Genomic DNA, 27,692 nt, shown 5'->3' with positions numbered 1-27,692 from the left:
TCATAAAGCATTAACTGAGCTGATGCTAATATCTAAAGTCATGCACAGTACAGACTGATACATCTCGGTCAATCGCCCTGTTCGGCTAATATAATTCATTGATAGATGCCACAGCCCAAGTAGCCTATAAAACAGCTGAAGCCTGAATAATGAATCCCTTTACAATACCATTGGCTCAAATGATTCGGATAAGCCATGATCACCGACATACAAATTGAACAAAACTTTTACAGTAATTGTCAGTATATTTGATGTGTTCAAATGTGCCACTAAAATGGGGACGAAACTGGACTCATCAACCCAGTAACGTTCACCGTTTTGTTCACCCAAGATATACAAATAATTTCAAAAGGCTCCACTAAATTTTGACACCCTACACCAGTAATATGGAAATAAAGTCTCTGATGTGTATCATGTGGGTGGCTCTTAAAGGTCTCTGACAGTCAGAATCACTGTTTACAGACAAAGGTCGAGCTGGTCTTTGGTCAGATGTGTATATTGACCAGTTTAGAGCTAAATACTCTTGCCAGAGCCTGGAATCGAGCCAAATGTTTGAAGTGACTTTGCATGGCCGGGTCTCCATCAGTTCAACACATTTGGATTCAAGTTCAAGTATTGCCACTGCATTTCACAGTCAAAACTGAAGTCTGTGTCAAGTGTAGATGGGTAAAGCTTTATTTTTCACCACTGACATGGACCCTTTTTTCACTTTTACAGGTCATGCAGAGGCCTGCTCAACAGAGTGCAACAGAGCATGCTGAGAGAAACAACAGAGGATGTTGAGTGTAACAGAGGCAACAGACGATGCTGGAGCAACACAGACCCCTTGCTGGACTACCCTCTCTAACTGGACAGCTTCTCTTCAGCCCTGCCCCCAAAGACAGCTTTATCCAGCTGGCCTGCCCTGCCTGCCTGCCCCTGCCTTGATATCTCAGAAGATCACAGAATTACAGCTGTTTAAACTTCAGCCAAATCTTGTAATGCTTGCCACAGAACAAATAGCTTATTTTTCTATACAGTAACTGACAACAATGGTTCTCAACACTGAGAATAGCTCAGTAAGCTAAGACAGTGTACTGCAAGGTTACAGGTTCAATTCCAGCTGCAGTCTTTTGGCCTATCATAATTTTGATTATCTGTTTAGTTAAACAGGATGACATAATTATGATATACCATGTGCCTTTTCACCTTGAAATATCAACCGTTTCTTAACCTTTGTCACAAAGCTGACCAAAGCTAATACTCAAATCACAGTCGGAGCACAGCTAGATAATCAGCGTCAGCGCCCCTTGGGTACCTAGCATGCAGTGTGTTATGTCAAATAGGCAAAGACTTGTGGAAAATAGTGCGTTTACAACAGCCGTGTGAGGGATTTTCAGTTGTTGTGTTTGTTCAGTTAAATGGAAGTTGTGTGTGGGCAAATGTGTCTTTGTATAGGGTGAAATGCAATACAAAATGGCTGAAAGTGTTGTATTTATGTAAATGTCCTCATTGCCTCAATATCTTTGTGTCAATAAATACAGTATCATTTTGACTGATGGTTTTTTAAACCTTATTGGCTTAGAGATGACATCATTCTGAAGTAGCACCAAGTGCGATTTCATGCAATTTGACATTGAAATGTAGACATTTTCTTAACCTTTGTCCCAAAGCTGACCAAAGGTAATACTCTGCCCTTTCTATTCATAAAATCTCAACAGTTGGTGTGTAGCAGAGAGGAGAGAGAGACTGACTTGGGACTGACTTTTGCTCATGAGTTCAAATCCCCATTCAGCCTACTATTGTTGGCCAAACATTAAATCGTTTTGCTTGTACATTGTACATTTTTTTAATATTTTGCCATTTTGTGGAGGAACCCGCATTGCTGCTTGCAGCTATATTTTTAAATAATTTTGTTGAAGCATGGTTGAAAAGCAATATCTAACTTTCATTGGTTAACATTCATAGAATTGTATTTATTATGACTTTTGTCAGATAAAAGTTTTTTCTATGACCATTGTGAGTTTTTCTTTCATTGACCGAGGGGTGCCAACAATTTTGTCCATGTGTGTACAAAGATGGGGGTTTTGTTGGTCATGCAAAATCAGAATGACATTGTAATGCTACGTTAGCATGGGCAGAAACCTTGCTCCTCACAGCCACGCAAAACATTGGACAGAGAGCTCATAATGAAACAGAAGGTCAGAATAAAGGAAACTTTCTTTCTATTATGGAACTGTTAGCAAAGCATGATCAAACAGTCAAAAGAAAAATGACATGTCAAAGAAATGCTACATACCTTGGTCATAATACACAAAACGAAATGATTGATTGCCTGGCTGAAATGGTCCGTTCCTCAATAATTACTGAAGTTAAACAAAGTGAGGTTTTCAGTATTATGGTTTATTACAATTGGTCAATATGTGAAGGTTTTCTCACCTTTGAGGCCGCAGAGCGCCTCGATGCAGCAGCATTTTCACAGAAAATTATAGAAATACTAAAGAAGTATGGCCTTGACTACAGAAACCATCTAGTAGGGCAAGATTATGACGGTGCCTCTGTTATGAGTGGAAAGAACCGAGGTGTGCAAGCACGCATCAAGTCAGATGTCCCCATAGCTTTTAATGTTCACTGCAATGCACACTGCTTGAATTTAATATTAGTTGACAGTGTGAAATGCATCCCTGAAGCCTATTGTTTCTTTTCTCTTTTGCAGAAACTGTATGTTTTTGTGTCTGGGTCATATGTGCACCAATGGTAGTTAGAGGTACAGAGGGAGATGTTTCAGGGGCCCCCGAGAGAGTTGCAAAGGCTGATAGAGATACGGTGGGCATGTAGGTACAAAGCTTGCAAGACAGTGAGGGACAGACTGCCAGCTATCATGCATCTACTAAAAGAAATTTCTGAAGAAAGAAATGGTGACAGAGCTGTAGAGGCAAGAGGTTTATTGGCCCAAATAGATCTGAAGTTTGTTGGCCTTGTTGGCCTTGTTACATTAACCAATGTCTTTGGTGAAATAAAAAATGTATCACATTTTTTACAGTCCCCACAATCAATTTGGGCACAGCTGTTACCCTTATCGACTCTCTTGCTGAAACCTTAAATAGTTATTGAGAGGGCTCTCACTTTAATGATATTTGGGACAGTACTGTGACCCTTACCGAGCAATGCAACATCAGTATTGGACCTCCAGGGCGTCAGGTCACACCAAGCTCTGGGCTTGAAGGTTACTACATTTCCACTCCAATAGTTCAAAGACAGGTCAACACTGATAAGGAATCATTTCGGGCAGATTCTTTTATTCCCCTTATTGATGCGCTTCTCTCTGAGGTGAAGAGAAGATTTTCAAAACAAAATATTGTAATACTGGAAGGGATACAAGCTTTGAATCCCTGCAGTTCCACATTTTGTGAGAAGAATGTAGTGTTACCATTTGCCTTATAATATAAATGCATCACTGAGGATCTAGAGTATGAGATTCCTGTCTGCTAAAACAGACTCTAAATGGGAAGAAATCTAGTGGTTTGAAAACACCAACCAGTTTATTAGAGCTTACTGTATTTCTTGAGCTATATAGGGAGATGTTCAATGAAATGTTTTTAACTATGCAAAATAGCACTTGCGTTACCTGTGAGTACTGCAGCCTGTGAGCCAGTTTTTCAGTGCTAAAGTTAATTAAGACAGCCTTAAGGAATACAATGAGTGATGAGCGGTTGGGTAATTTGGGGGTGTTAAGTGTAGAGCCAAGAAGGGCTAAGGCCATAAATCTAGAGGATTTTGTAAATGTGTTTGCCCAAAGACACAAAAACAGGCGAATAAAGCTGTTTTGAAAAGAATGTAAACATGTCAGTACATTGTCCATGATAATATAGGTTTTATTTTTTTCACTTAGGGTCTTTTGAACATATCTTTATACTTATATATTGTTTTTGTAAAAAAAAAAAAAGGCACAGCAAGGGCCAAATAAAGCTGCATTGAAAAATGTTTTTGAACTGTATTGAAAATAAAGGCCATTGTGTAATATTTTTGAACTGTAGAAAATAAAGGCCATTGTGTAATGTTTTTGAACTGTAGAAAATAAAAGGTTATTATGTAATCTTTTTGAACTGTATTGAAAATAAAGGCCATTATGTTTTTGAACTGCAGAAAATAAAGGCCTTTGTGTAATGTTTTTGAACTGTCTTGAAAATAAAGGCCATTGTGTAATATTTCAACTGTAGAAGGCTTGTTTGTTTCCAGTAGTTGTGTTTATTACAATCAATGTACTCGTTCAAGCTGTTCATATACTTTTTAAAGAAAATGAAAACTAGCCTATTTGAAGAACTGAATTGCCTGGATACAGATACATACAACAAAGAGGATTGTTGTGAAAATTAAACTAAATATCTAGTTTGAGACATTGTCTCAGTTACAGAGACTTGCTAAAGTAGGCAAATGGTTAGTAAAACATAACATTTAATAAATATTTCAGTAAATCAAACAGTTGCAAGACCCAGTCACTGTTAAATACAGCTACCAAACATACGTTAGCTAGCATCGCTAATGGATAATTCAACTTTGGTAGGCTATCCGATTTACAAACACAAAGCTGTGGCATGTTTTCTGAAAAATACAGTAGCCTACCAGTAAAAGACCATAGTATATCAGTATGCTATTATTAATGCTGATATTGACATCTAGCCTATTAAGTACAAGAGCAAAATATAATCCTGAAATGTGTTTTAATTTTGGTGTGCCAGCCACCCCAAGATTTTCCCTTGCTCCTTCTTGTCACCCCTATGAAAAATGTCTGGGGGCGCGCCTGTCCAGCCCCTCCACAAAGTCGGCTAGAGGTCCTGGTGGGCGATAAAGAACCATGAAGCATGCTTTGATAGGATCAGTTAGCATCACATAATGGTATTCAAATGATTTGGCAATAACAGAGAGTGGTGTGGATGTGTATTTAATATGTGGGGAAAGAAGCAAGCCTGTCCCACCACCCCGCCCGGTTGAGCGAGGTGAGTGAGAGAATGAGTGGTTGACAGAGAGAGCAGCTGGAGTTGCAGTGTTCTCTGGGCGGATCCATGTTTCTGTCAGTGCAAGGGCATTCAGAGAAGCCTGGTGCATGCCATTGCACTTTCCCAGCATGTGGTGTCTGCCAGCCAAAGTGGTTCGGCTGCTGAGGACTACAGGGAAATTGAGTTGGATGTCATGCGACAAGCTGAGCAGGATAGTTTTGCAGAAAACTATGCCCACCTAGCTGCCGGCAGGCCAGTAACACACTCTAGCAGGCTGATTACCTTTGACCCTGAGTACGACCAGGCCACCAGGTTGATCAGAGTTGGAGGGCGCCTTCACCACAGTGAACACATGGAAGCTGAGTCTATCCATCCTGTTGTCTTAGAGTCTGCTCATAAAGTCACAAAACTTCTCATCCATGATGTGGATAACGACCTGCGGCACCCAGGCTCTGAGCGCCTCTTTGCAGAGATCCGGAGGAGTTTTGGGATCTTACATGGACGTGAGGCTGTCAAACGGCATCAACACTCCTGCCCGGACTGCAAACGGTGGATAGCCAAGCCATTGGTGCCCAAAATGGCGGACCCTCCTCAAGCACGGCTCCGCTTGTTCAAGCCCCCCTTCTTCTCTACAGGAGTGGATTGTTTTGGGCCGTTCATGATCAAAATTGGACGTCGCAGTGCACATAGATATCCTGACAAGCCTGAACACTGATTTGTTTTTAATGGCCCTTCGCAGATTAATTACAAGAAGAGGGTAACCAGCAGAAATGTTGTTTGACCAGGGCACAAATTTCAAGGGTGGAGAGAGAGAACTCCGTGAAGCTTTCCAGGTGTTGCATCGTGGCCTGAAGGAGGGCTATCTGTGCACCAGATTAGCTTGAAGTTCAACCCTCCTAATGCACCTCATTTAAGGGGTATTTGGGAGAGAGAAATCAGGTCTGTGAAGGTGGCCCTGTATGCCACTGTGCAACCCCCTGCTATACAAGAAGAGGTGTTGCGAACTGTTTTGATTGAGGTGGAAGGAATGCTAAATTCCTAGCCGCTTGGATATGTGTCCAGTGATGTTGCTGATCCAGATCCAGTGACCCCAAATCTGTTGTTGATGGGGCGGCTTGCCCCAAACAGTTTATAAAGAGTCACAGCTTCAGGGCCGAAGACGGTGGAAGCACTCACAGATCCTTGCAGACGAGTTCTGGATGCATTTTATCAGGCATTACCTCCCAGCTCTCCAAATCCGTTCAAAGTGGCATAGGGGCACGCCAGCCCTACAAACTGATGACATCGTCATGGTGATGGATCCTCTCCTACCCAGAGCACTCTGGCCTGTGGGCCGAGTCACCAAGGTTAACCCTGGAGTCAACGGTTGCAGACACTACCTCAGACCAGTTGCCCGCCTCATCACCATTCCCACCATCCCAGACCTGGACTTACAACCATCCAGCCCTTCTGATGAGGGCAAACTTGGCAGACCAACTGTTGCAAAGGACTGATGGTTTTGCCTCCTCAGACTGTGCACGTGAACAGCCCTTTTGCTGCTGCTGGGTCATGCCATTAGCGTGTGCACCCCTTATGGCTCACTCGGTACAGCCAATCAGAGTGCAATCTGGGGATGCTCGTGCTGACGGTACCCAGTGGCGGGAATAGCGGAGTAGTGGACTGCCTCTACAGAAGTTTATGGTGCGGACATTTGGTTTATAGTGTAGAGTGCGAGAGTGTTGTATTGTGTGCGTTCAGATACATAAACACACACAAACACACACCCAAAAAAGGCAAATATAACCAACACCATTCCTCTCAACTGTACAATGAATAGCAACTTATCATCTCAGGCATTTTAATCGGATGCACCACAGTGGCTTCTAACTATGACTGACCAGAGAACATAGTCTCCACAACATAGTGCTAATACAATTATTACGCCTATTTGGAAAGAGATGTTTATAATTTGACAATATGTCAGTCATCGTGTGATAACAAAAATATGACTAGGCCTAGACTACTTGTTCTAAACAGGTGTTGTCAGTGAACAGGCTGTAAACCAGTGTGCGAAATACCCGTCAATATTCGGGGGGGTCACCATCTCTCGATTGTTGCGCAATACCAATCTAAATTTGCTCAATATGAAGTAGGCAGGGACGGACTGGGAGTAAAAACAGGCCTTGGACTTTGATCCAGACCGGCCCACCAGAACCGGCCTCCGTATACGACACCAAAGTGCCCTGCTAATGCATGCACATTCTGGGTTTGATGTGATGCTAAAAGGGAGTTCTACAATTAATGTGAATGCCCACAGCGCACAAGGAAAAGTTTTTGGCTGATATGAGCAAAAAAAAATATTTGCAGAGGGCGCCAAGTCACATATCCGTGTTGCGGTTGGGGGGCAGCACCTTGATTTACCTTAAAAAACATTCACTCCTGCTCTGGCATCCACGTCCCCCACCCATCCTGTCTGGAGCATAGCAAAGTCATTTTTGTGCCGTCTGGGTAAATGCAAATTCTGAGATTCCTGTCCCCATTTGCTGAGTTAGGGCATCTAAAACAGAAAACATACCAACAAACACAAAGTTATAACTGTCAGTTGTGAATTTTTATGCTGATGATGAATATGTTCTCTGTGTAAGTAAGTCTGCAGTCAAACTTTCCAACGTTCCACCCTTTTACAGTCGGTAACGAACCATTTCTTACGTTCATTTGTTAAAGATTTGCCACAGCAACTAATGCTGGGGACACACCACAGGATAATCGGGCAGATTTCGGTCCTTCCGACAATCCTAGGTAACATATGTCCCGATTATCTTGATGGTTCCGCAGATTTTATCAGAAGTTTCTTTGGTGTGAGGTGTGAAGTGTGACCACACACTGTAGGAGCAAAACAGCTAAATCTAGGATTTTTTGTCCTCATATTTGTGGTCTCTCATAGTTTGAAAATCTTATAAGATTAAAAAATAGTATAGTGTGTCCCCAGCATAAGAAAAGTAGCCTCCTACATTGATAAATCTAAACACTATCTCAAACTAACAACGTGTATCTTATCATAATTGTCTTGTGCAGGGTCAAACTTGAAATTTCTCTATTGAAAGTGGCTGGGCTGTCGATAAGGCCGGTTGTCTATAACGCCAGTAGACTAGCCTAGATCTACACGTTAGCACAGTCTAGCTCTACCAAATTGAGAAAATTACGATTCCCGACATATAACCGTTGGGTTTGGAGGAATGTTTTAAGCTTGGTTTGTATTTGTATGAATATAAAACCTCACACAGACACCAGAGTATCTTAACAATGTCTGGTATACTTCCACAGCCTTTACTTTTTCAATAAAGTTTCAAATGAAATGATAGAATATTACTTATCTTTGAAAATAGCTTAATCCTGTGTCAGAAAAACTTACATATACACCAGATTAAGTCAGGCCTACTTCCACAACCTTTACATTTTGTCAAAATGTTTGAAAAAAAACTCAAATTGCTAATCTCTGAAAATAGCATTAAATCCACGCTGATATTAACTTTTTCAAACTTGTGTGCCTGTTTGTGCACATTCTGAAGCTTTTTTGCACTGTGAATTTGCACTGTCAGTTCTGTTTTTCAATAAAGGGTTGGAACAACATGTTTTCCATTCATTTTCTAGTGATTAAGTCAGATGACCTCAACCCTATGGCTGTTATGAAATGGTAAAAGAACAGAATGCAGCAAAGAAAAAGGCCCCAAAAACTGTACAACTTTTATTTCAGAAAATGTTATGAAAATGTAGGAGCTAACCTACAAAAAACTGCCAATGTCTGCAGTAATGTAACTGAGAATATTAAAAACTAATTTCCTACACACGTGTAAATAGGGTTTATTTTATTGATTTGATTACAAACACCCATCTTTTTCTGCTACTATTACCATTGTTAAACATCTTAGGACATGAATGCATTTTTTACTCCTAAACTGTACTATGCAATATAATTAATAAAGTATGGTATTTATGTACCATTTACAAATCACAAATACATTATGAATAACAGATGTGCATACACATCTGGCACTTAGGAATGATCGGCTGGTCCTGATGTTAGTTTCCTCCAGGATCACAATGACTCTTATTGAGAGACTTGTTGCTCTTGTTGGTTTGTTGTAACTGTCTTAAAATTATTGTACTCGCTGTGAAATATATTATTGTTGCTGGCTTTTTCCACAGGTACACTCTTGCACTTTTGAGGTTCCTGCTGTTTAATTGTAACTTGTCTATCTACATGCTCTTATTGTTTTTCCCATTGGGACTTATTTGATTTCACAATGTATGCTTCATGTTTGGCTACCCGCAATGTTTGGGGCTATCTCGTTGTTATGATCAGTGACCTATGCACTTTTGTAAAACTCTCTTGGAAATGGCTTTGGATAAAAGCGTCTGCTAAATACGTAAATGTAATGTAATATAAGTATCCATTTGTATATCATATATTTGAACAAGCCTAAATGTTAATGGGTGCATTAATCATTCACTAATTTACACATAAATATATAAAGCATAACAACTGACTTAAGTCTTTTGCGTGACTTAAATTGAAGTGAAAGCTTACTATGCCTTATAATACGTAACTATACGTATTATACTTCCAAAACCCTAGCCATGCCTGCAGTCATTCCCAAAGGATCACACATTCAGGCCGTTAACTCCTTGCTCTAATGAAAGAGACACAAGAGAGTGATATAAACATATCTAAGAAATGTATTGAACAGGTACAAACAAGAACATGCCTCTCAGTTACCCAGATGTCAGGAGATGGCATGGGTTATGAAAACATCCGTAATTACACAAATAAAAAACCTGTTGCTGATTGATCTCTGCTCCTCTTAACCGCTTAGGAGCTCTTTTATACCTGGTCACCACAGCTCCTGGTTAGAGTTGGTATAGTGCAGATTTTGTATTACTAAAATCTACCCCTGCATATTACTAGTAAATTAAGAAATGTCCATCTTCTGACACAAGAGGAACTGTAAGTTTAGAGCTAATAAAAAATACAATGATTTTGCAAGTCATTGTCACGTGGGGAAAGGTTTAGTGTAAAAGGTTGCAGAATTAACAACACTCCTCTCCACTCGGACTCAGAATGACACACAGGATGTATAGCAAAAATAGACAAAGCTTTTATTTGATCAAACTGAATACCGTATATTTAAAACAAAGGGTTTGCCTTTGGCTAGAGTTCAGGAGACAACGTGACACCAAAGTAAGGGTAAGATGATGTTCCGCATGTGGCATAGGAACCCAGGGTTAGGAATGGAACCAGCCCAACAGAGCCCCCTACCACCCCTTAAGTACCTGCTACCCCACCAAGTCTACTTTGGCCCACACCTTAAATACAAACACTAGAATTACATATTGCACTGCAAATGCTGGCACACACACAATAATCTGACTTGAATAGGAAACTCCTACTGCACCTTTTGGTCTATGCAAACAGGCTACACGCCACACTTGAGCACTACACACAAATGATTATTGTAAATTGGAAAGAAAAAGAAGGAGAAGGAGAAGAAGAAGCTGAAGTGAAGATCCCCAGAGAACAGTGCTCCACATTCCCTTCTCTTCATTTATGTGTAAGAACCAGTCAGACCACATCTTGAACCTTTATCAACATCTGACTGCCGATGCAAAAGTAAGTCACACAATGAGGGGTGAGAACCATAAAGCAACAACTTCATCCAGCGACTCCAGTCTTTAGCATATAAGACATGCTAAAGGATATATCCCAGCTACAATAGCTTCACTCACCTTGGTACGGTGAATTAAGATTTTCTGACATGGTTACAAAGTAAGTCTACTTAGTACCTAATATTAGATTTTTTTTCTACAGTACAGTACAACAGTTACCATGGTCAATGAAACCAGAATTGTCTGACTTTTTTGTTTCATAGATATTTACATTGAAGATTTTGGAGATTGTAGAGTCTAAAAGTGAAGTATGCGATTCGGGACAGCCTTAACCTTCCTCATTCTCCAGCCAGGTTGCCAGTTGGTCATGCGCCCACAGAAACCAAGTTCCACCTTTCATGGCAGTAAGTATCAGCTCCAGATAAATACTGTAGGAGGTTATAAAGAACTGTGGCCCATTCAGCATCATTTCCAGACCATCATTGGACCCCTATTGGACCCAATTCTCCTGTTGATTAAGAAAAGTACAAATAACTCTTAAAATTGTTCTGTGGATGATGGCATTACGTATGTGTTGCATGTATACGTTGGAAGATGTATGGACAGGTCATGAAAATTACTGAGGGCTTATTGATAAGAAACATGCTAACTAGGGATGACAACTTCCCCCACTATCATTCTCCAGTTTAGGACATGGTTTTCCTCATCCAGCAGGTGGCGCTGTCTATCAAAGTGTATTTTGGTATCTTGTTTTTTAATCAATCAAATGTTAATAATGATTGGAAATAAAGAATATTACTGATGTTCATGAATGTAAACTATCATTAGTATAGTGTGAACTGTTGAAATCTGTGAAAAAAAACATTTCTTAAAGTGGATTGTTTTGTAGACAGGAATAGAGAACAAAGCTCATTCACGTTAGAATGTTTATTCACAAAGTCATCAAGGTAAATACACAAACTCGAATGCATTGATGAGCATATAAAACTAAAATGGATTGTTTTCTTTACCATATAAAGCGTAAATTAAATCACTCATCAAATTTGATCATATATATACACATCATTGTTCATTTAACATACATTTACAAATATTTACATGAGCACTCATTGAAACAGTACACAATTCTTCACAACTGTCGCCAGCCCTTATACACCATTGAGACAAAAGTTATAGAAATATTACAAACAGAATGGCTTTTTTCCCATCTGACCATGTGCACAAGTCAACATTAAAAAAACCACCTAAACAGAAATCACAAACTGGGTGACAACATGGAACAAGAGGTTAGAGGTTAAAATATACCCATTTTGTGAAAAACACAGAGACACATGACCTTATGTCAATGAACATATTTTATATCATTCCTTTCCTCCAGCATATGAGATATAGTGGTGCATCACTGACATGTCCTGGGGTGGAATACATGATGGGGAGAATAAAAAAGAGGACGTAATACAAAAGTAAACAACGTGAACTTGTTACAAAATTATTTACACACGACTCCTTTGTAGCAAGCATAGATCCAGACCTCAGACAGGATAGGAGTAGCATTAACCATCTAGTGCCCTGATGGCAGCAATAAGTTCCTTTATTGCAATACATGTGTCAGTGGGTGTTTGTTTGTGTGTGTCTTTGCAAGTGCATTTATGTCCCATTTCCCACACCATAACACTCATATCTCCCCCTCCCGCCAGCCCTCCCATCCACCCTCCCCCTTTGTCTTTCATTCCCTCCCTCCCATCCACCCTCCCCCTTTGTCTTTCATTCCCTCCCTCCCATCCACCCTCCCCCTTTGTCTTTCATTCCCTCCCTCCCACCCACTCTCCCCCTACCTCTCCCCATTCTTCCTCCCTCCCACTCTTTTTCTCTTCCTCTCTCCTCTTCCTCCCTCCCTAGGTAGCGATGACAGGAGGGTTGGGGTTGACGATGACTTGGACAATGAAGTCTTTCTGGATCTTGGTGTCTTGGAGCCTGGTCTTGTCTGTGAGCAGCTTCCCAGAGAAGAACCACCTCTGGTGGGTGGCGTCAATGTCCTCCTGGACCTCCAGTTGCTTCTTCAGCTGGGAGATGGAGTCGGCCATGGTGGCCGTCAGACGCAGGTCCTTACCTGGCAGAGGCGGGGCCAGATGTTGGTCAGCATGCAGTAACATTAACGTAAAAATACAAAGGTGTCGGATGGATTAATCCGATGAACACTAACATATACACGTGTTGTAATTTTGAGGTTTGTGTGTGTGTGTTTGTGTGTGTGCCTGTTCATGCATGTGTTTGTATTCATGTCTCATACCTGAGGACAGGCGGACCTTCAGCTGGAACTCCTGTTTGACAGGAGGAGGAGGGGCTTGCTTCTCAGGCTTATCCGAGGCCTCGCTCTCATTGGTGCATTCCTTGATGAGGTTGAGGGGCGGTGCCAGGGTGTAGGCTGGGAGCTGGTAGCGGTTGCCCAGCTCGTCGTAGCTCTCCGTCAGTGAGCCTGCAGGACACAGTGGCCGGCTGAACCGTCAGTCACCCACTAGCGTCTCTAATCCCTACCACCATCCCTTCTCTGTCTCTGCCCTCTCCCATGCTCCCAGTTCTCTGCTTTATCTGTAAGCTGGGAATTTAACTTAAATCACCAGAAATGAACAGATTCCCAGTGGTAGAGCATTAGACCCAGGTTCAAATTCCTCCCTGGATGGGGCTTTGGATAAAAGCGTCAGCTAAATGAATGCATGATTATTGTGAACGATCACCACTGTAATGTGATTTGGTGAGACTAGGGACTTTAAAGGATTGTCGATAAACCCTAAATAAGTGCAGGAGGTAGCATTTCACCTACATACACATTCGAGAGGGGATTTTTCCATCCAGCTCTGGCCAGGCTTGGACAGGCCCAGTACATCTGCTTTCTCTGCAGCCTATGACTGTGGTCATTATGTAACCAGGCAGTAATCTGCTACACACACACAGATATCTGCTGCAACAGTCTCGGACATCTAGAGAATTATGAAGGCTTCCAGACTCTGGAAACTCTGAAGAATGGGTAATTCTGTGTTATTCATTTGTGTGTGTTCATGTGTGTTTTTATAGGTGTGCATGCTACAGAATGTGTGTTTGTGTTCAGTATATTGTTTGCAGGGAGAAAAAGTTAATGTGCAGAGATAAGTTCATGTGTGTGTGTGTCCAAAAGGAAGAATGGGTTATTTTACACTGTATTCATCCACGTGTGTTATAGTAGGCCCATTTGTGTGTGTGTGTTCATGTACAGTGCATGGACAAAAAAAGAACAGAAGAAAGGGTTCTGTGTTTCTGTTTGGTATTTATGCACGTGCATGTTACAGTGTGTGTGTGTGTGTGTGTGTGTGTGGTTTGTGGGGAGCACACAAGCATCTCTTCTCTCACCGTGCGGCAGCGTGATGCAGGCTCCGTCTACGATGGCCTGGGCCAGCTCCAGGTCGTTGACCTCGACCGCCAGCGCTGCAGCTCGCAGCGCGTCCCAGATCTCTTTCCGACCGTCGAACGCCGGGGACGTATCCCAGAATTCATCTCTCTTGCTTCTCAGCTGGCCCTCCGTCATGGGATACTCGCTCTTCCACTTGGGACTCTCCTTCTTCAGGGGCTCGTTCCGTCCTGACAGAGAACGAGGGAGAGAAGAGAAAATGAGAGTGTAAGGGAGGGAGAGAGAGGGACAGGGAGAGAAAGAGGGCACCATATCCTCAAAACTGGGGATTGAGCTAGATTTAGGCGAGTTGTCTGTAGTGTGTCTTTATAAAGTCCGACAGTCACTTTCTTAGTTTTGTCGTAAGAGAGATGAATGCAGGGTTCAGGCTAAAGTTGTGGACAACAGTAACATGTTCTGAAGAATTGGAGTAACCGTTTAAAGGCCAACTGTGTGAACACTGTATTTTATGCCCACTTTTAAAATATTATGCAGAAAAGCCATGAAAAGCCAGGCCAAAGTCATTAAGAAGCTCACAGTTCCAAAGTTGTGGCAGTCCTGGAAGACAGCCACAGTCTTAAATTCTCACGTACGACAGAAGATAGACAGAACTTCACATTCTGCACGTTAACTGAAATGTGACCAGGAAGAAACTCCTGAGTTAGAAGGATAAGCAGCATCTGCCATGAAGCTCCCAAGAATTAAGACTTAAAGACTAACCGTAGAATTACAGTACACGCCAGCAATTATGTAATAGCACATTGAAAGGCAGCAGGACAGTAAAAACAGGCTAAAATAGATTTGTCAGATAGCTAATAGCACAGGTCCAACAACACCTGCTTGTTGCTGTCTGCAGTCTTCCAGTGGGTTGCCAGGTTGGCTTTAGCCCCACCACCGTTTTAGGGTTGCCAAGTTGCTCAATGCCAGTGAATACGCAAATGATGAGGAGTGAGTGTATTAGTGTGTGTGAGAGAGTGTGTGTGTCTCCTCAAACTATTCTCAAACTATTCTATTTTACCACAAAAAAACACCAGGTACAAGTCTATGAGAGACAGTCCACCTCACATTTAAACCAAGCGGAGGTCAGACAAGGTCAGACAGGCTCATCTTAGAGGGAAGCCTCTCACTAAGGAGCTTCAGCTGGCAGGGCCACACACATACACACATACACACATATACACACACTCCTGCATTGCCTCTAAACCCACAATCTAATATTAAAAAGGAATGATTATGTCCTGTCTACATTGAGAGCTGCTCTAGTCTGCTCTGCCCTGTCTACACCCAGAACAGTCATGAGGGTGCAGACACAGTACTGCGAAGGTCATTTTGATTCCCGGAGGGAGGAAAATAAAAGTGATTATTTATAGTGCGGTGGATTATTGCACACGAGCAACACACACAGGCCTGGACACACTGGTTCATGCACACACACAGTAACTCACACAGGTTCACACACACAAAGAGGCGCACATACCCAGGGTCACGCACAGGCACACAAGAGCACACACAAGTAAACAGAAACGGGCGAGGAAGCTCACAGGTACACACACACACACACAACAGTGGATTAAAGACAGTAATCGGGCACCACATAACAGGATTTAACCCCCACTGTTCCACAAGGCATGGCTTGGGGAGATGAGAACAGCGTGGACACAGTGACACAGGACTCAATTCTGTGAACCTGCGTATTTCAAACTAAGCAACTAGAACAAGACTCCGATACAACATCTTCACATACAACTTCCACAACCACTCAGTGCAGACAGTTAAACAGGGCTGAGGAAAACAGAAGGCCCTCACGCCACACAAACAGTCTCTTCCCTTCCGCTATTGGCCTCCTCAACAAGGCCAAGAGTTGACACTGACTTTAATGACTTCATGTCTTAAAACAATTTGCATTTTGCACTACATTCAATTCCTGTAATATTTGTATTTTATATTGTATTTTATATTGTAAATTGGCAACTTATATTTTATTTTATGGCAACTTATATTTTATTGTATGTTTTATTTTAATTGTATTCCACTTAGTATTGCTAGTTTATGTATCCTTAGTATAGTTAGACCACATATTTAAATTTAAGGTTCCTATATGTTAATTGTATGCACCTTCCTGCCAAAGCAAATTCCTTTTCTGTGCAAACTTTCATGGCAAATAAATCCCTTTCTGATTCTGAAATGGAGCAAGTCATGTTTGTCATGATGAATCAATGTCATGTTTTCATATATAGCTTGGTACAGTCAAATATCACAACATTTCCTGTTTTTAGATAACTATGATTAAACAGAGGGGGAAAGGGCTTCCCCGGACAGAAACCAACCACCAAAATACTGTTAGAACATGACCTTCTGATTCTTGATTTTATGCTGTAATTTCTATATCCTATACTCTTTGTATGTCATTTTGGATAAAAGCATCAGCTAAATTATTGAAATGTCAAATGTAATAAAGCAGATATCGGGTGAACTTGATAACACACAATCAAACAAGAGGACAGTTTGCTTGATTAGGACTGTCACGTGGTAAAACGTTCCTTTCTGAGTCTGTGTTCAACTCATGTGTTAATCACCACCTTCCTTTTGGCAACAACTGAATGAGGCTGGTCACTCATGTCATTCATCTCCTACATGCAGCTAACCAGTTCAGCGGAGAGAGAGGAGGTCAAAACTCATTACTAGCTACAGATTAGATCCGAGGGCTACATGGAAGGATTTCCTAAATCATGTTGTCATACTGCAAGGCACTCTGGAAGGTATGATCTGACAAGACTTTTTTTAGGGGTTTTAGGAGAACTTTCACAAGCAGAATGTCAAACATTTATTTTGCAATAACTATAAACCAGGCAGATAACCAACAGGCAGTCAGAAAATTAGCAGTCGACAAATGGGCAGTCAACAAGCAGAAAGACGTTCACCTAGATTTCTCATAAGAGAAAACCAGTTTCCACAGTGAATCAGTGTAGCTACATCCATGAGCCATGCCCTTGTTAGAAGGGGGAGGGCCAAGGGCACACCAAACACAGCAGATCAGAGATTGAGCAACTGGAACTCTATATGGTCCAGATTATACTACCTACTTAATCCAGTCATCCTGCCATACCAAAAGCATCCTGTGATAGGACCCTCATGGATTATGTTTCATGCTTGTTGCTGCCAATGCCATTAGTCTGCCAATTAATCTGAAGTGAAAATGTTTCATATTTACTTTTTAAATATGAACGTTTTACTCCTGATGGGCTGGTACAGAGAGAAAACATTTGATTGATTCCTCCCTCAACTACCTAGCCTTTAACCTGAAATAAAGTTTGCTGGTGCAGCCGCACCTATTAACAGAGAGCATCTCAGGTAAAAAAAAACAACAACAGACAAACAGATGAATGGCCAAACTAAGTTAGCACTACTACTACAAGGCCCTCCTCAGTGCCTTATGTAAGAATAATTTGGTTGTAGAAGAGATTTATATACAAAATATAACACACAATATTTGTAGAATAATGCACACTGACTATATCTCCTGTCAGATCACTCCAAGGAAAGTTAATCCAGTTGGATGTGATGTTTTTCTACTGTAATTGTAAACAGGGGTTTTCAGACATGAAGATTAATGATCCTAATGCCTTGTAGATGCAAAAAAGCAAAAATAGATACACTCTTATAACAGCCACATATTTTCATATTTCCCTCAGCAAGACATGCTGTATGGTAGGCTATATTTAACAACAACAGATGGTCTGTGACAGAGCAATGCAAAAGAGAAGTAAGACTTCTCTTTTTCTCCTTTTCAAATAGATGCTTATAGACGACGGAACATTGCCTAAATTAAATGAAAGAAAGGATATTTGATTTATAATAACATAGCCAACATAAAAAAAAGATCTCCTTTCTAGCACTTGATAAATGGCTTACATTTCTATGTAGCCTTTGTGCCTATGTGTTCCTGTGACTAAATAAAATGAGAAAGGTAACAAACCAACGGTATTTTTTCTGTTTTTTTTTTAACAAGACTGCTCTAATATATCCAGACTCACGTTTCAGCACCACCTTGATGGGTGATTGAGAGGGGTGATACGTGTGGTAGTCTCTGGAGTTAGCTACTCCCATGTTGTCCTCCTCTCAGCTCCTGACTTCTCAGTTTCTTGCTTCTGTCGGATGTTAAATTAACTTCCTGTTAATTCCTGCTTTCTGTTGTCTCTCAGAATGATGTGCTGAGGCTATGCTCTCAGTAACTCAGACACTCCAAACTCCAGGCACCGTTGTGTGTTAATGATGTCAGGTTGTCGTTCTCTCAGAACCTAACTGCAGTTAGCTGGTGCTGGTGTACGCTGAGTGAAGTAGAGGTTATGCAGTCAAGGTAATCAGGTGAAAGATCCCACCATCTGCTGTGTTTTCCCACAGCAGGGAGGCTACGGTGACGCAACACTTCCCCAGGGGTTAAGGTGGTAAACAAGAGGATGGAAAGGTGAAGCCTGGTCAGATGACTATAATTGTCTGTTTGGACAGCCCTCACTGACGGTTGTAGGTAGAGTCATGTACTAGAGCTAGACAGTACAGTACACCTGCTGGCTCTGCGATGCGCCAGACTATCTATAGGGGTGTTTGCGGCACAAAGGTCAAACACAGAGAAGTTAAAGCCTGGTCTTGGAGATGAAACACTCTTGGTCCATCTCTGACAAACAGAGAGGTCCTCCTACTCCAACACAGTGGAGGACGATGAGTCATGCTGCTCTGTAGTGAGTTTTACCATACTTTAGCTCTGTGATACCCAGAGAGGACAGACTGGGAATCATCGCAATTTGACAGACAACTTCCCCCCTTCTCACTTTGCAAACTGTGATGTTGTTCTTGTCTGCATTCATGTATTACATAAGTTATACTGTATATGCAATAATAAAGTTGATATGATGCTATTATTGCAATGCCTTGTAAATAGATATTCCTTTGCATTAGCCACGATAACACTGTTAGAACAGTGCACTTCTATTCTTGCAAGGGAGATGTGAGGCACCAACTTTAGGCACTGTTTGTACATCATTATGGATAAAGGTGTTGGCTAAATGAATAAATGTTGATGTGTACCTTGCTGTGATATTTCTACAAACTGTTTACTTATACAATTTACTCAACCTGTCAAAAAGCCTATTTAACATTGACTAAGCCTGCTCTTAAGCCTATAACAGTTATAAACCTGAATATAGGAACAGGTGTTATTATTACCGAAAGACTATTTCTGAAAGTTGTTGTCCAGACTAGTACGCTATCTTTAGAATGACCCTGGGTCATGTCATTATGAGGGGAAGACTGCTTTAATGCGTTTACTGTAGCATCAGCAGAATGAGTTACAGTAAATATTACAGGTGGACACTGTTAGCCCAGTGTAGCATGAATCCATTCATGCATGAACAAGACTAAGACTTTTAGTCTTAAGACATTTGGTGCGTCCCCCCCAAAACACATACACACACACAGACTAGCCCTGAATTATCTTGACCAGCCCAAATTCCCTCCTGCTTCAAAGCCAATCTTGCTTACATCTTCTCAACGTACAACAGTGCCCAAATAACTTTTTTAAATGACTATTTTTAGATTTGAAATAAGTATGCAATTGGCCACAGGTGAGAAGTTGCTGGGCAACGTGGTTTTGCAGCTCTGTAAGAGTTGGGGTGGGGATTTGTGACGGATAAACTGACGTTATATCAGAGCATCTTACCTCCACGTTTTCTGGTCCTTGCAGTGTTTTGAGCCATCCCTCCTTGTCCGTCCATGCGGTTCCGTCCAACACACCCACCCATGACAGATCCTACAGCCCAATACATCAGATCACTAACAATAGTCTGCTAATACCCACCACAGTTGAGGTTGGTAAAGCTAAATAAATGGCATTGACAGGAACCATAATATGATTTTAATGTATCTAATTAGCTTGCCATTGTAATCATAATGTTGGGTGGGGATACTGAGAATTAACCGACAGAAACATGAATGTGATACACTATCTGAAACGTAATGAGAAAGACTGTGAAGACTTAATTGGACTGTACTTTCAAGCCTGCACTGTCACATGTAAATCCACTTGACTGTCACCACAGCAACGTTAATCTGACAGGATCAATTCAGGGCAATCTCCCTCGTCTATCCAATGTTACTCACATTTACTAAATAAAAACTATCTTTAAACAGATAGTTGCACATAAGATACATTTAAAAATGCGTGAAAATGCAGTAATTCTTGAATGCTTTGAATAGTTTAGCTACATTTTTAAACTAGCAAACTTTAGCTACTGTAGCTAGCTAAGCAGCCTACAGTACAGTATTGAAACAATAGTTTTTGGATATCACCGATATAGGCTACTACATATTTTTGCCTACCTGAGATCCATTCTGCTATGTTATGCATTCGTCTGCAGTTGGCTTGCCACATCCAATTTCTGCTTAAATTATGACAGGAACCAGTCGGTACGTGGAAGAGAACGAGTCTGCAACCAGTGGTGTCACCTTTCGGACAACGTAGCCTGTCCTTTCTTTCAAACTCTGTGGTCCCACGGACAAACCAGGCGTCCTAACAAAATCTAGCTCTACTCTATTAGGTGTGAAGATTGCTAGTTTAACGTACAATATGTTTGCAAAATCCTCCCAAACCTATGGTAATAACCTAGTCGGAGGCTTCATCACCACAATCCTCCTACATGCAGTTTGTTTGCAGCATCCTCAAATCCCCCTGGTTTGACTCAGGGCCAAGCTAATCTGATACGCAAGCGCAAGCGCAAGGCCACTGTCAACCTGGCACCAGTTAGAATCCACAAGAAGCATCCAATGATGCTATTACAAAAATCGTATCCCTTATATAAACTATCACATTCTATTGTGTATATTCAAATGAATCTGTTTTTGGACTTTACTATTCGGTGTTCAATGGGCAAATGTAAAGCCCTCTGTGACATTGTAAAAGGGGCTATAACCAACAAATACAGTTTGATTTAATTCAAGACAAACGTTAGTTTTTATCATTATATTTTTCTCTAATCTAACCTAGAGCCAGGACTCCATTTATATGAATAATTATTGAGCCACACAACCACTTGTCCAACATCGACCTCTGCTGGAGACTTGAAAGGAGCTTGGTTTTGTGTGTGTGTGTGTCTCACTTTTTCTCCCTCAGTCCCCAAGTGATTGGTATGAGTGTGTAGATCATAGATGACACTAATCTCTTCTAATCCTTTGTCTGTCATGGCTGCCAGACCAAACCCCCCAGAACATTGAGAGACGTGTTGCTCTTGTAGGTTATTTTTAACAAAGTTAACTCTTGTACTCGCTGTGAAATATTTTACTGTTGATTGTTCTTCTACAGGAACAGTCTTGCACTTTTTGGGGTAATTTGAAACTTGGTCTTATGGGTCTTCCTTTTGGCACTTGTTTAGTTTTTCACAATGTATGCTTCATATGCTGCTTGCAATGTTTGGGACTACATCGTTGTTATGATCAGTAACATATGCTCTTTTGTAAAGCTCCGTCTTGGAAGTCGCTTAAAAGAGTCTGCTAAATGCATAAATGTAAATGTAAGAACACAGTTGTGTTTAAGTCGGACTACCACCATACAGTGTGTGTGTGTGTGTGTGTGTGTGTGTGTGTATGTGTGTGTGCGTGTGTGTCTGTGCGTGTGTGTGATTGAGTGAGCGAGCAACAGCAAAAACAAAACATTTGTGAAATAAGATTTTAAAAAGTATTCCTTTAATTTAATTTAAAGACACATGTAAAACAAATCTGCGGTAAGGTTTCAAGAAAGCACAGCTTCATTCAGGTGTTGGCAATCAGACAGTCAACATAACATCATTGAGAAGTATTATGGAGTGCTTGGCTGTGCTGGGTTGAAAGAAAGCAATCTGGAATACCAGTAGAGTTGCACTGGGCTTGGTCAATAGCGGCCCCTGCAGGAATTAAATCCACAGCCTCAATACTGGGAGAACATTTCTCTTATAAAAAACGCCATCTAAATCCAGATGTGTCTCTACTTCTGCAATGGTCAGACTTGGAAGTAGCAACAAAGATCATTTTCTCTCTGTCTGCAAGATTTCTTTCTCCCACATTTCATCTTGGTCACAATATTCTCTTGTCATCTCTCTCTCCCAATCTCTTTGCCTCTATGAATGGAAGTAGCCCTTGCTGGTCTCCTTGCTCTCCAGCCCAAACCCACATTGTTAGCCATGTCAGGGAGTTCCCTAGGCTGGCTGAAAGGAGCACTGGCTTCTGGGAGTAGGAGCAGGAGGAGTCTGTGGGGTCAGGGTTCATACTGGCATCATCTCCTTTTTGATTGGATAAATGTCCCAGGTCATGCCGTTTCCCTGAGGGGCGTGTCCTGAGGGCAGGAGCACCCGTGTCAACCAATGTCTGCAGAGATGAAAAAAGGGACAAAGAGAGCAATAGTGACAAATGGAGAGATGCAAGTAAACAGGGAGGGAAGATGAGTATGTATTGGTGGGTTAATGTGAGGACCCCTGTAAAGGCCAGCAGAGGCAGCTCACCTTTGTCTCTCTACACCAAAGAACACCTTCCAGTTGTTCAGGCGGCCGTAATCAAAGGGGTTTTTGTAAACCTGAAGAGCGAGAAAAACAGAAAATTGGCAATTAAATCAATGAGGTGTCAAAATAGGGCCTTTTACTGTTATGTAAACCAACAGTGTGTGTGTGTGTGTCCTCACCCTGCCTCTTTTGGCCAAGCGGTGGGTCTCTTTGCTGTTGATGTGTCTCTCTATGCTGGTCTCGCCTCTAGATATGAGGACTGCGTGCCATATAGTCAGGCCTCCCAAGGCAACAGCCACTGTACTGCAACCAATCACACAAGCTTTTACTGGCTGGCACCCAATTAAAATTCAAGACACTATTGGTGTAGTACGCACACAAGCTCTTTCTCACTGGCACCAAATCAGAATTCCAAACACTACAGGGGTATGAGCTTGATTTCTTTTCTCAGAGAGTACTATTTAAAGATGTTGTTACAATACATACAATAACACCACTCTTTCTATAAAGTTATGCAGCATCCTTGTAGAGCATACGGCGCAGTGGGTCCCACCTGGTCAGAACCCACATGTAGATGATGCTCTTGTGGAACATCTTCTCCTTGAAGGTGTAGGGAGGTGCAGGCGTCTGGTAGTTAGTCTGAAGGTCAGCAACAGAACAAGAACATCCACAATCTCAGTGCACATGAAAGGAGGGGAGAGACACAGAGTGAGGAGAGACAGAGAGTGAGTGAGTATATTACCTGCCCAGGGGGAAGGATTCCGATGAGTAGTCCCATCCCAGTTACTGGTACTCCTGGTTTCTCTGCATCCATATGTTTAAAGCGCTACACACAAATTTCAGTCAAACATATGGGCAAAACATCATCCTGCTGTGTGTCTGCGTGTGTGTGTGTGTGTGTGTTTGAGTGTGTGTGATTCTCACCTCTATAGCGCTGTATGCATTCATGAACAGGTTCCTCCCACTGATGCTGCAGTAAACACAGCCCATCGTCATGAAGAGGCAGAAGCAGAAGAAGTAGCGGTGGTTTAAATGGCCCACGCAGTTATTTAACCAGGCTGCACAAGAGCTGGAGTTAAGGCCTGTTTGTTAACTATTTGTATGTCACTTGGATAAAAGCATCTGCTAAATGAATACATTGCCATGTAGAATCGAAGGAGGAACACTCACAAAACCATTACTGTTAGGAAGGAAACAGAATGATCATTACTCAACATCTACAAGTCATATGGTCATTTGTGTGACATGTTTACATTTAGGTTTCTATTGCTGTGGTTTCTGCAAATCTTGATAACGATTGCGTCGGACGCAGAACAACATTCCAGTCAAAGTGAGTGACCAACTGGTTTGAGAAGAAGGACGGCATTGAAGTGAAAGACACAAGCTACACACAAAACACTCAGACATGCCTGGAGTACTGCTTTAGGAGAACTACTCTAATGCGCAACTATGCAGTATACTGTATGTGTATATACACACTAATGAAATAAAACTTTATGACCACCTGCTGGATATGCTGTTGGTCTTTCAATGGACGCCAAAACAAGTGCATCACACATCAACTTGAATCCTTCATAATATTCCTCAAACCATTCCCAAACAATATGTGCAGGTGGCAGGGTGCATTATCCTGCTGAAAGAGGCCAGAGACAACAGGGAATCCCACTGAAGGAATGGCCGGACTAGGACTTTTTCCTGCAGAACATTGCAGAGAGAATCACACTCCCTCTAGTGACTTGTCGTCTTCCAATAGTGCACCCTGGTGCCATCGCCTCCCCAGGTAAACGGCGCACACATTCACAACCATCCACGTGATGTCGAAAAAGGGACTCATCGTACCAGGTGACCATCTTCCACTGTTCCAAGGTCCAGCTCTGATCCTTGTGTACCCATTGTAGGCTCTTTCGACAGTGAACAGGGGTCACTTCGGGCACTCTGACCCGTCTGCGGCTACGCAGCCCCAAACGAACCATCATTTACATTTTCTGGGACTTGTGCCACAGAAGATCTTTTGTTCGTTTGGACCAGACAGGATAGCCTGTTGCCACCGCACAACGATGAGCCTGGGACTCCCAACACCCTGTTGCCAGATTGTGGTTCGTCCTGCCGGTAGGTATTCACCATTGCCCACCAGGAGCGTTGTCTGGCCATGACAATTTGGCACTAAAAGTTCTCAGGTCTCAACTCCTCCTTCCCATTTGTACAACATCCTACAGGTTGACTACAAACAAGTGATTGTTTTCTTGCTCATCTTACCTACCCAGACCTTGACATGTGCCCTTGTTTGAAGAGGGGTCATAATGTTTCAGCTTATCAATGTGTTTATCCTTATTGTTACTGTGCTATATGTTTAAAAAACCCTGGCTGTATCCCACATGAGCATACTTTATGCATCCTTTCAACCAATTAGACATATTTGATTGTATTGTCTGAGCAGCAAACTCAAAGGTCTGTTGCTTGCTTGGTGACTAATTGACAAGGATACGACAGTGGTGGTCCATTTTCAGAATGCACCTGTTCCAAAGGAGAAAGATTTTGGGTAAGAAGCAAGTAAAACAACAAACTGACCTTCCCATGTCTGGTGACCTTTAACCTTTCACCATATCCAACCCAGGTAACCAGGAGAGAAGCTGACGCCTTACGTGTTACAAATCCCACAGTGGTGAGTCCTGGCTGGTTTAGGAATGATGCACTTCTTACAGACGGACACAAACGGAACATCGTTTTTCACCTAAAAAAGATCAACGGTTTGCATGAGGATAGAAGCTGAGTGGATGTTGTGTACCTTTCTCTACAGGGCTGCAGTGGGGTATCCTCTTCTCCTGTGATCCAACTCAATGTGTACAATGCTGATGCTGCACTGTGTTTTGTAACCACAGGTCCTCTGCGTTAACTACTGCAATACTGTTAGAACTGACATACTTTTGACATACTTTGCATGTCGCTTAAAGATCCCATGACATGCTGATTTTGGATGCTTTTATATAGGCCTTAGTGGTCCCCTAATACTGTATCTGAAGTCTCTTTCCTGAAATTCAGCTAGGGTACAGAATTACAGCCACTACGAGCAGTCCCACAATGAGCTTTCCTCAGGACGTGCCATTTCTGTGTCTGTGGCTTTAAATCCTATGAGGAAGAAAGAGGCGGGGCTAACTGCCATGCTTCGGTCGTTTGCAAGCAATGATGTCTCTTGAGTAAAAAACTATATCGCTTGCACGGTCATAGCTCATTTTCTTATTGGTGGGCCAAATTCTCTGTGCGGGCAAAGCAGAAAAAGGGGAGGTAACCTTCTCTCTCATGACACCATAAGGACAAGATTTTCAAAACCGTGCGTTTGAGCTTTCATTTTCTCAAAGGCTTGGTTTACACCTATCAAAATGTCTAGCCACTGCAGGACCAAAGGCAGGCAAGAGGAACTCATTAATGTTCAATAACCTCCTAAAGTGAAATGTTCATGTCATGGAACCTTTAAGATAAAAGAGTCTGCTAAATTATGTTATATGAAAATAAACCCTTTTTCTGCATGAAATGTTTTGCATGAATTAAGACTGATGACTGGTCAATAGATGGACTGATTGCTTACCGTGGGTGGGTACCCAGGGGCTGTCTTAGTGGCTTTGTAGTAGTGGAAGACAATCATGACCAGGTTCCAGTGTCCATAGCAGATATGCCAAGCGATCCAGGGTGGAGAGTAGGTAGTCAGAACCATAGGTATCAAAATCAAGTAAGCTATCAGCAGGATGGAGCTTGTCAGGATCACCACCAGGAACACAAAGACCTGAGGAAAAGAGAGACAGAGAGAGAACAAGGGGAAGGGAAAGGGAAAGGGGGGGGGAGTGAAAAGAAGTAAGGTTTTGTTTCACAGAGGAACACAAAATATAGTTCCGAAACACCTTCACCTGTTTGCATCTCATATTAAAGGGTGCAATTAGCGACAGTAAACACAAACACATTTACATTTAGTCTTTTAGCTTATCCAGAACGACTTACAGTAAGTACAGGAGTGCCTTGCCCAAAGACACAACATCATTTTTAGCACGGCCGGGAATCGAACGGGCAACCTTCTGATTACAAGCCCGATTCCCTAACCGCTCAGCCACCTGACTCCTCTAAACACATACACAAACTCACCATTCCAAACCATCGTGTGACGTAGTCGACCAACCAGAAAACAGGTTCGAACAGCGAGTCAAAGACCACGTCTGAGTTGGTTAGAGAGTTGAAGCAGAGGGACTGGACCAGCAGTCTGAGGTAGACCCATCTCTCCCTCAGCCACAGGGGCAACCTGCTACGCCCCCTACGGGTACACATACGCAACCGCACCCAGCGTAGGAACAGGAGCACAGAGCTGGGGCACAGCCTCATTCTGCTCCTGGAATTCACACATACACAAAAACACACGCACACACAATGCACCCACAAACTCAGATCTGTAACATCTAAACATGCGTATCTGTTAGTCACACCATATGACCAGATCTGTAACATCTAAACATGCGTATCTGTTACCTGTCAGTCACACCATAAAAATCAATAGTCTCTTTCATATTTACCGAAGTGAAGCTAGCGAGGCAGGCAATTCGATTGCCCAACATACTACCTGCACTTGACCAAGAGGCTTTTCTGCATTCCACTCAAAGGCTAGCCGGGAGGAGTAGCCCGGGTGGAGTTAAGCATAACGTGTTTGTTTGGATTGGTCCGTTGTTCGGTACTCGGCAGAATTTGAGCGCACCTCCACATTGGAATTATTTTGGTTGTGTTTTTTTGTTTGTTTTTCAAGCAACGGTAAGAAAGTCGATTAAGTCGAATAAATGAATACATATTCATCCATTTGGCTGCACTCAATTGCACAAAGGCCAATGTAATCCCGTTTTTTAAACGCATAATCTCCCTGTCAACCCACCAAATGTTTTGTCGAGCAACACAGATGATTAGACACCGCTGTACATTCCAGATGCACACATACATTTACATACTTTTCTAGGATCGCACTTCTGTTGTGTGAAAAGACACATCCTTGCACGCCATGGTACAGATTTTAATTGGGATTCAGTTTCCAAATGATGAAAATAATGTAAAATCACAACGCAAGATCCGTCCTTAGCCTGTAAGGAAAGTTTTCAATAAACACGC

General features: G+C 42.0%; 2 protein-coding genes across 6 annotated transcripts; both read right to left on the bottom strand.

Moving 5' to 3' along the window:
* Window positions 1–12,470: 12,470 nt before the first annotated feature.
* ubtd1a (ubiquitin domain containing 1a) lies at window positions 12,471–20,860 on the bottom strand. Of its 2 annotated transcripts, XM_084709900.1 has the most exons (6): window positions 20,413–20,440; window positions 19,754–19,843; window positions 18,075–18,188; window positions 14,004–14,231; window positions 12,910–13,095; window positions 12,471–12,729 (listed from the first exon to the last, which is right to left on the bottom strand). In XM_084709900.1, exons 3-6 carry the CDS (start codon window positions 18,145–18,147, stop codon window positions 12,515–12,517), a joined length of 702 nt encoding a protein of 233 aa, XP_084566026.1. In that variant the 5' UTR covers window positions 18,148–18,188; window positions 19,754–19,843; window positions 20,413–20,440; the 3' UTR covers window positions 12,471–12,514. The 2 variants fall into 2 exon arrangements, with proteins under 2 accessions (XP_084566026.1, XP_084566025.1); XM_084709899.1 differs by lacking the exon at window positions 18,075–18,188 and having other exon boundaries at window positions 20,413–20,860.
* Window positions 20,861–21,754: 894 nt separating this feature from the next.
* Window positions 21,755–27,687, bottom strand: zdhhc16a (zDHHC palmitoyltransferase 16a). 4 transcript variants are annotated; one of them, XM_084667300.1, is made up of 11 exons: window positions 27,526–27,687; window positions 26,691–26,931; window positions 26,143–26,337; window positions 25,202–25,290; window positions 25,045–25,073; window positions 23,484–23,617; window positions 23,302–23,385; window positions 23,113–23,198; window positions 22,739–22,862; window positions 22,563–22,633; window positions 21,755–22,428 (listed from the first exon to the last, which is right to left on the bottom strand). In XM_084667300.1, coding segments are annotated over exons 1-11 (1,158 nt in total). In that variant the 5' UTR covers window positions 27,528–27,687; the 3' UTR covers window positions 21,755–22,325. The 4 variants fall into 4 exon arrangements, 3 of the variants coding, with proteins under 3 accessions (XP_084523426.1, XP_084523427.1, XP_084523425.1); XM_084667301.1 differs by having other exon boundaries at window positions 27,536–27,687; XM_084667299.1 differs by lacking the exon at window positions 27,526–27,687 and having other exon boundaries at window positions 26,691–27,489.
* Between the last annotated feature and the right edge of the window lie 5 nt (window positions 27,688–27,692).

The sequence above is a fragment of the Hypomesus nipponensis genome, chromosome 11 (genome assembly GCF_054491055.1).
Source record: "Hypomesus nipponensis isolate SF chromosome 11, ASM5449105v1, whole genome shotgun sequence".
In the NCBI taxonomy this organism is placed as follows: Eukaryota; Metazoa; Chordata; class Actinopteri; order Osmeriformes; family Osmeridae; genus Hypomesus; species Hypomesus nipponensis.
This window is presented reverse-complemented; position numbering and strand designations above follow the sequence as displayed.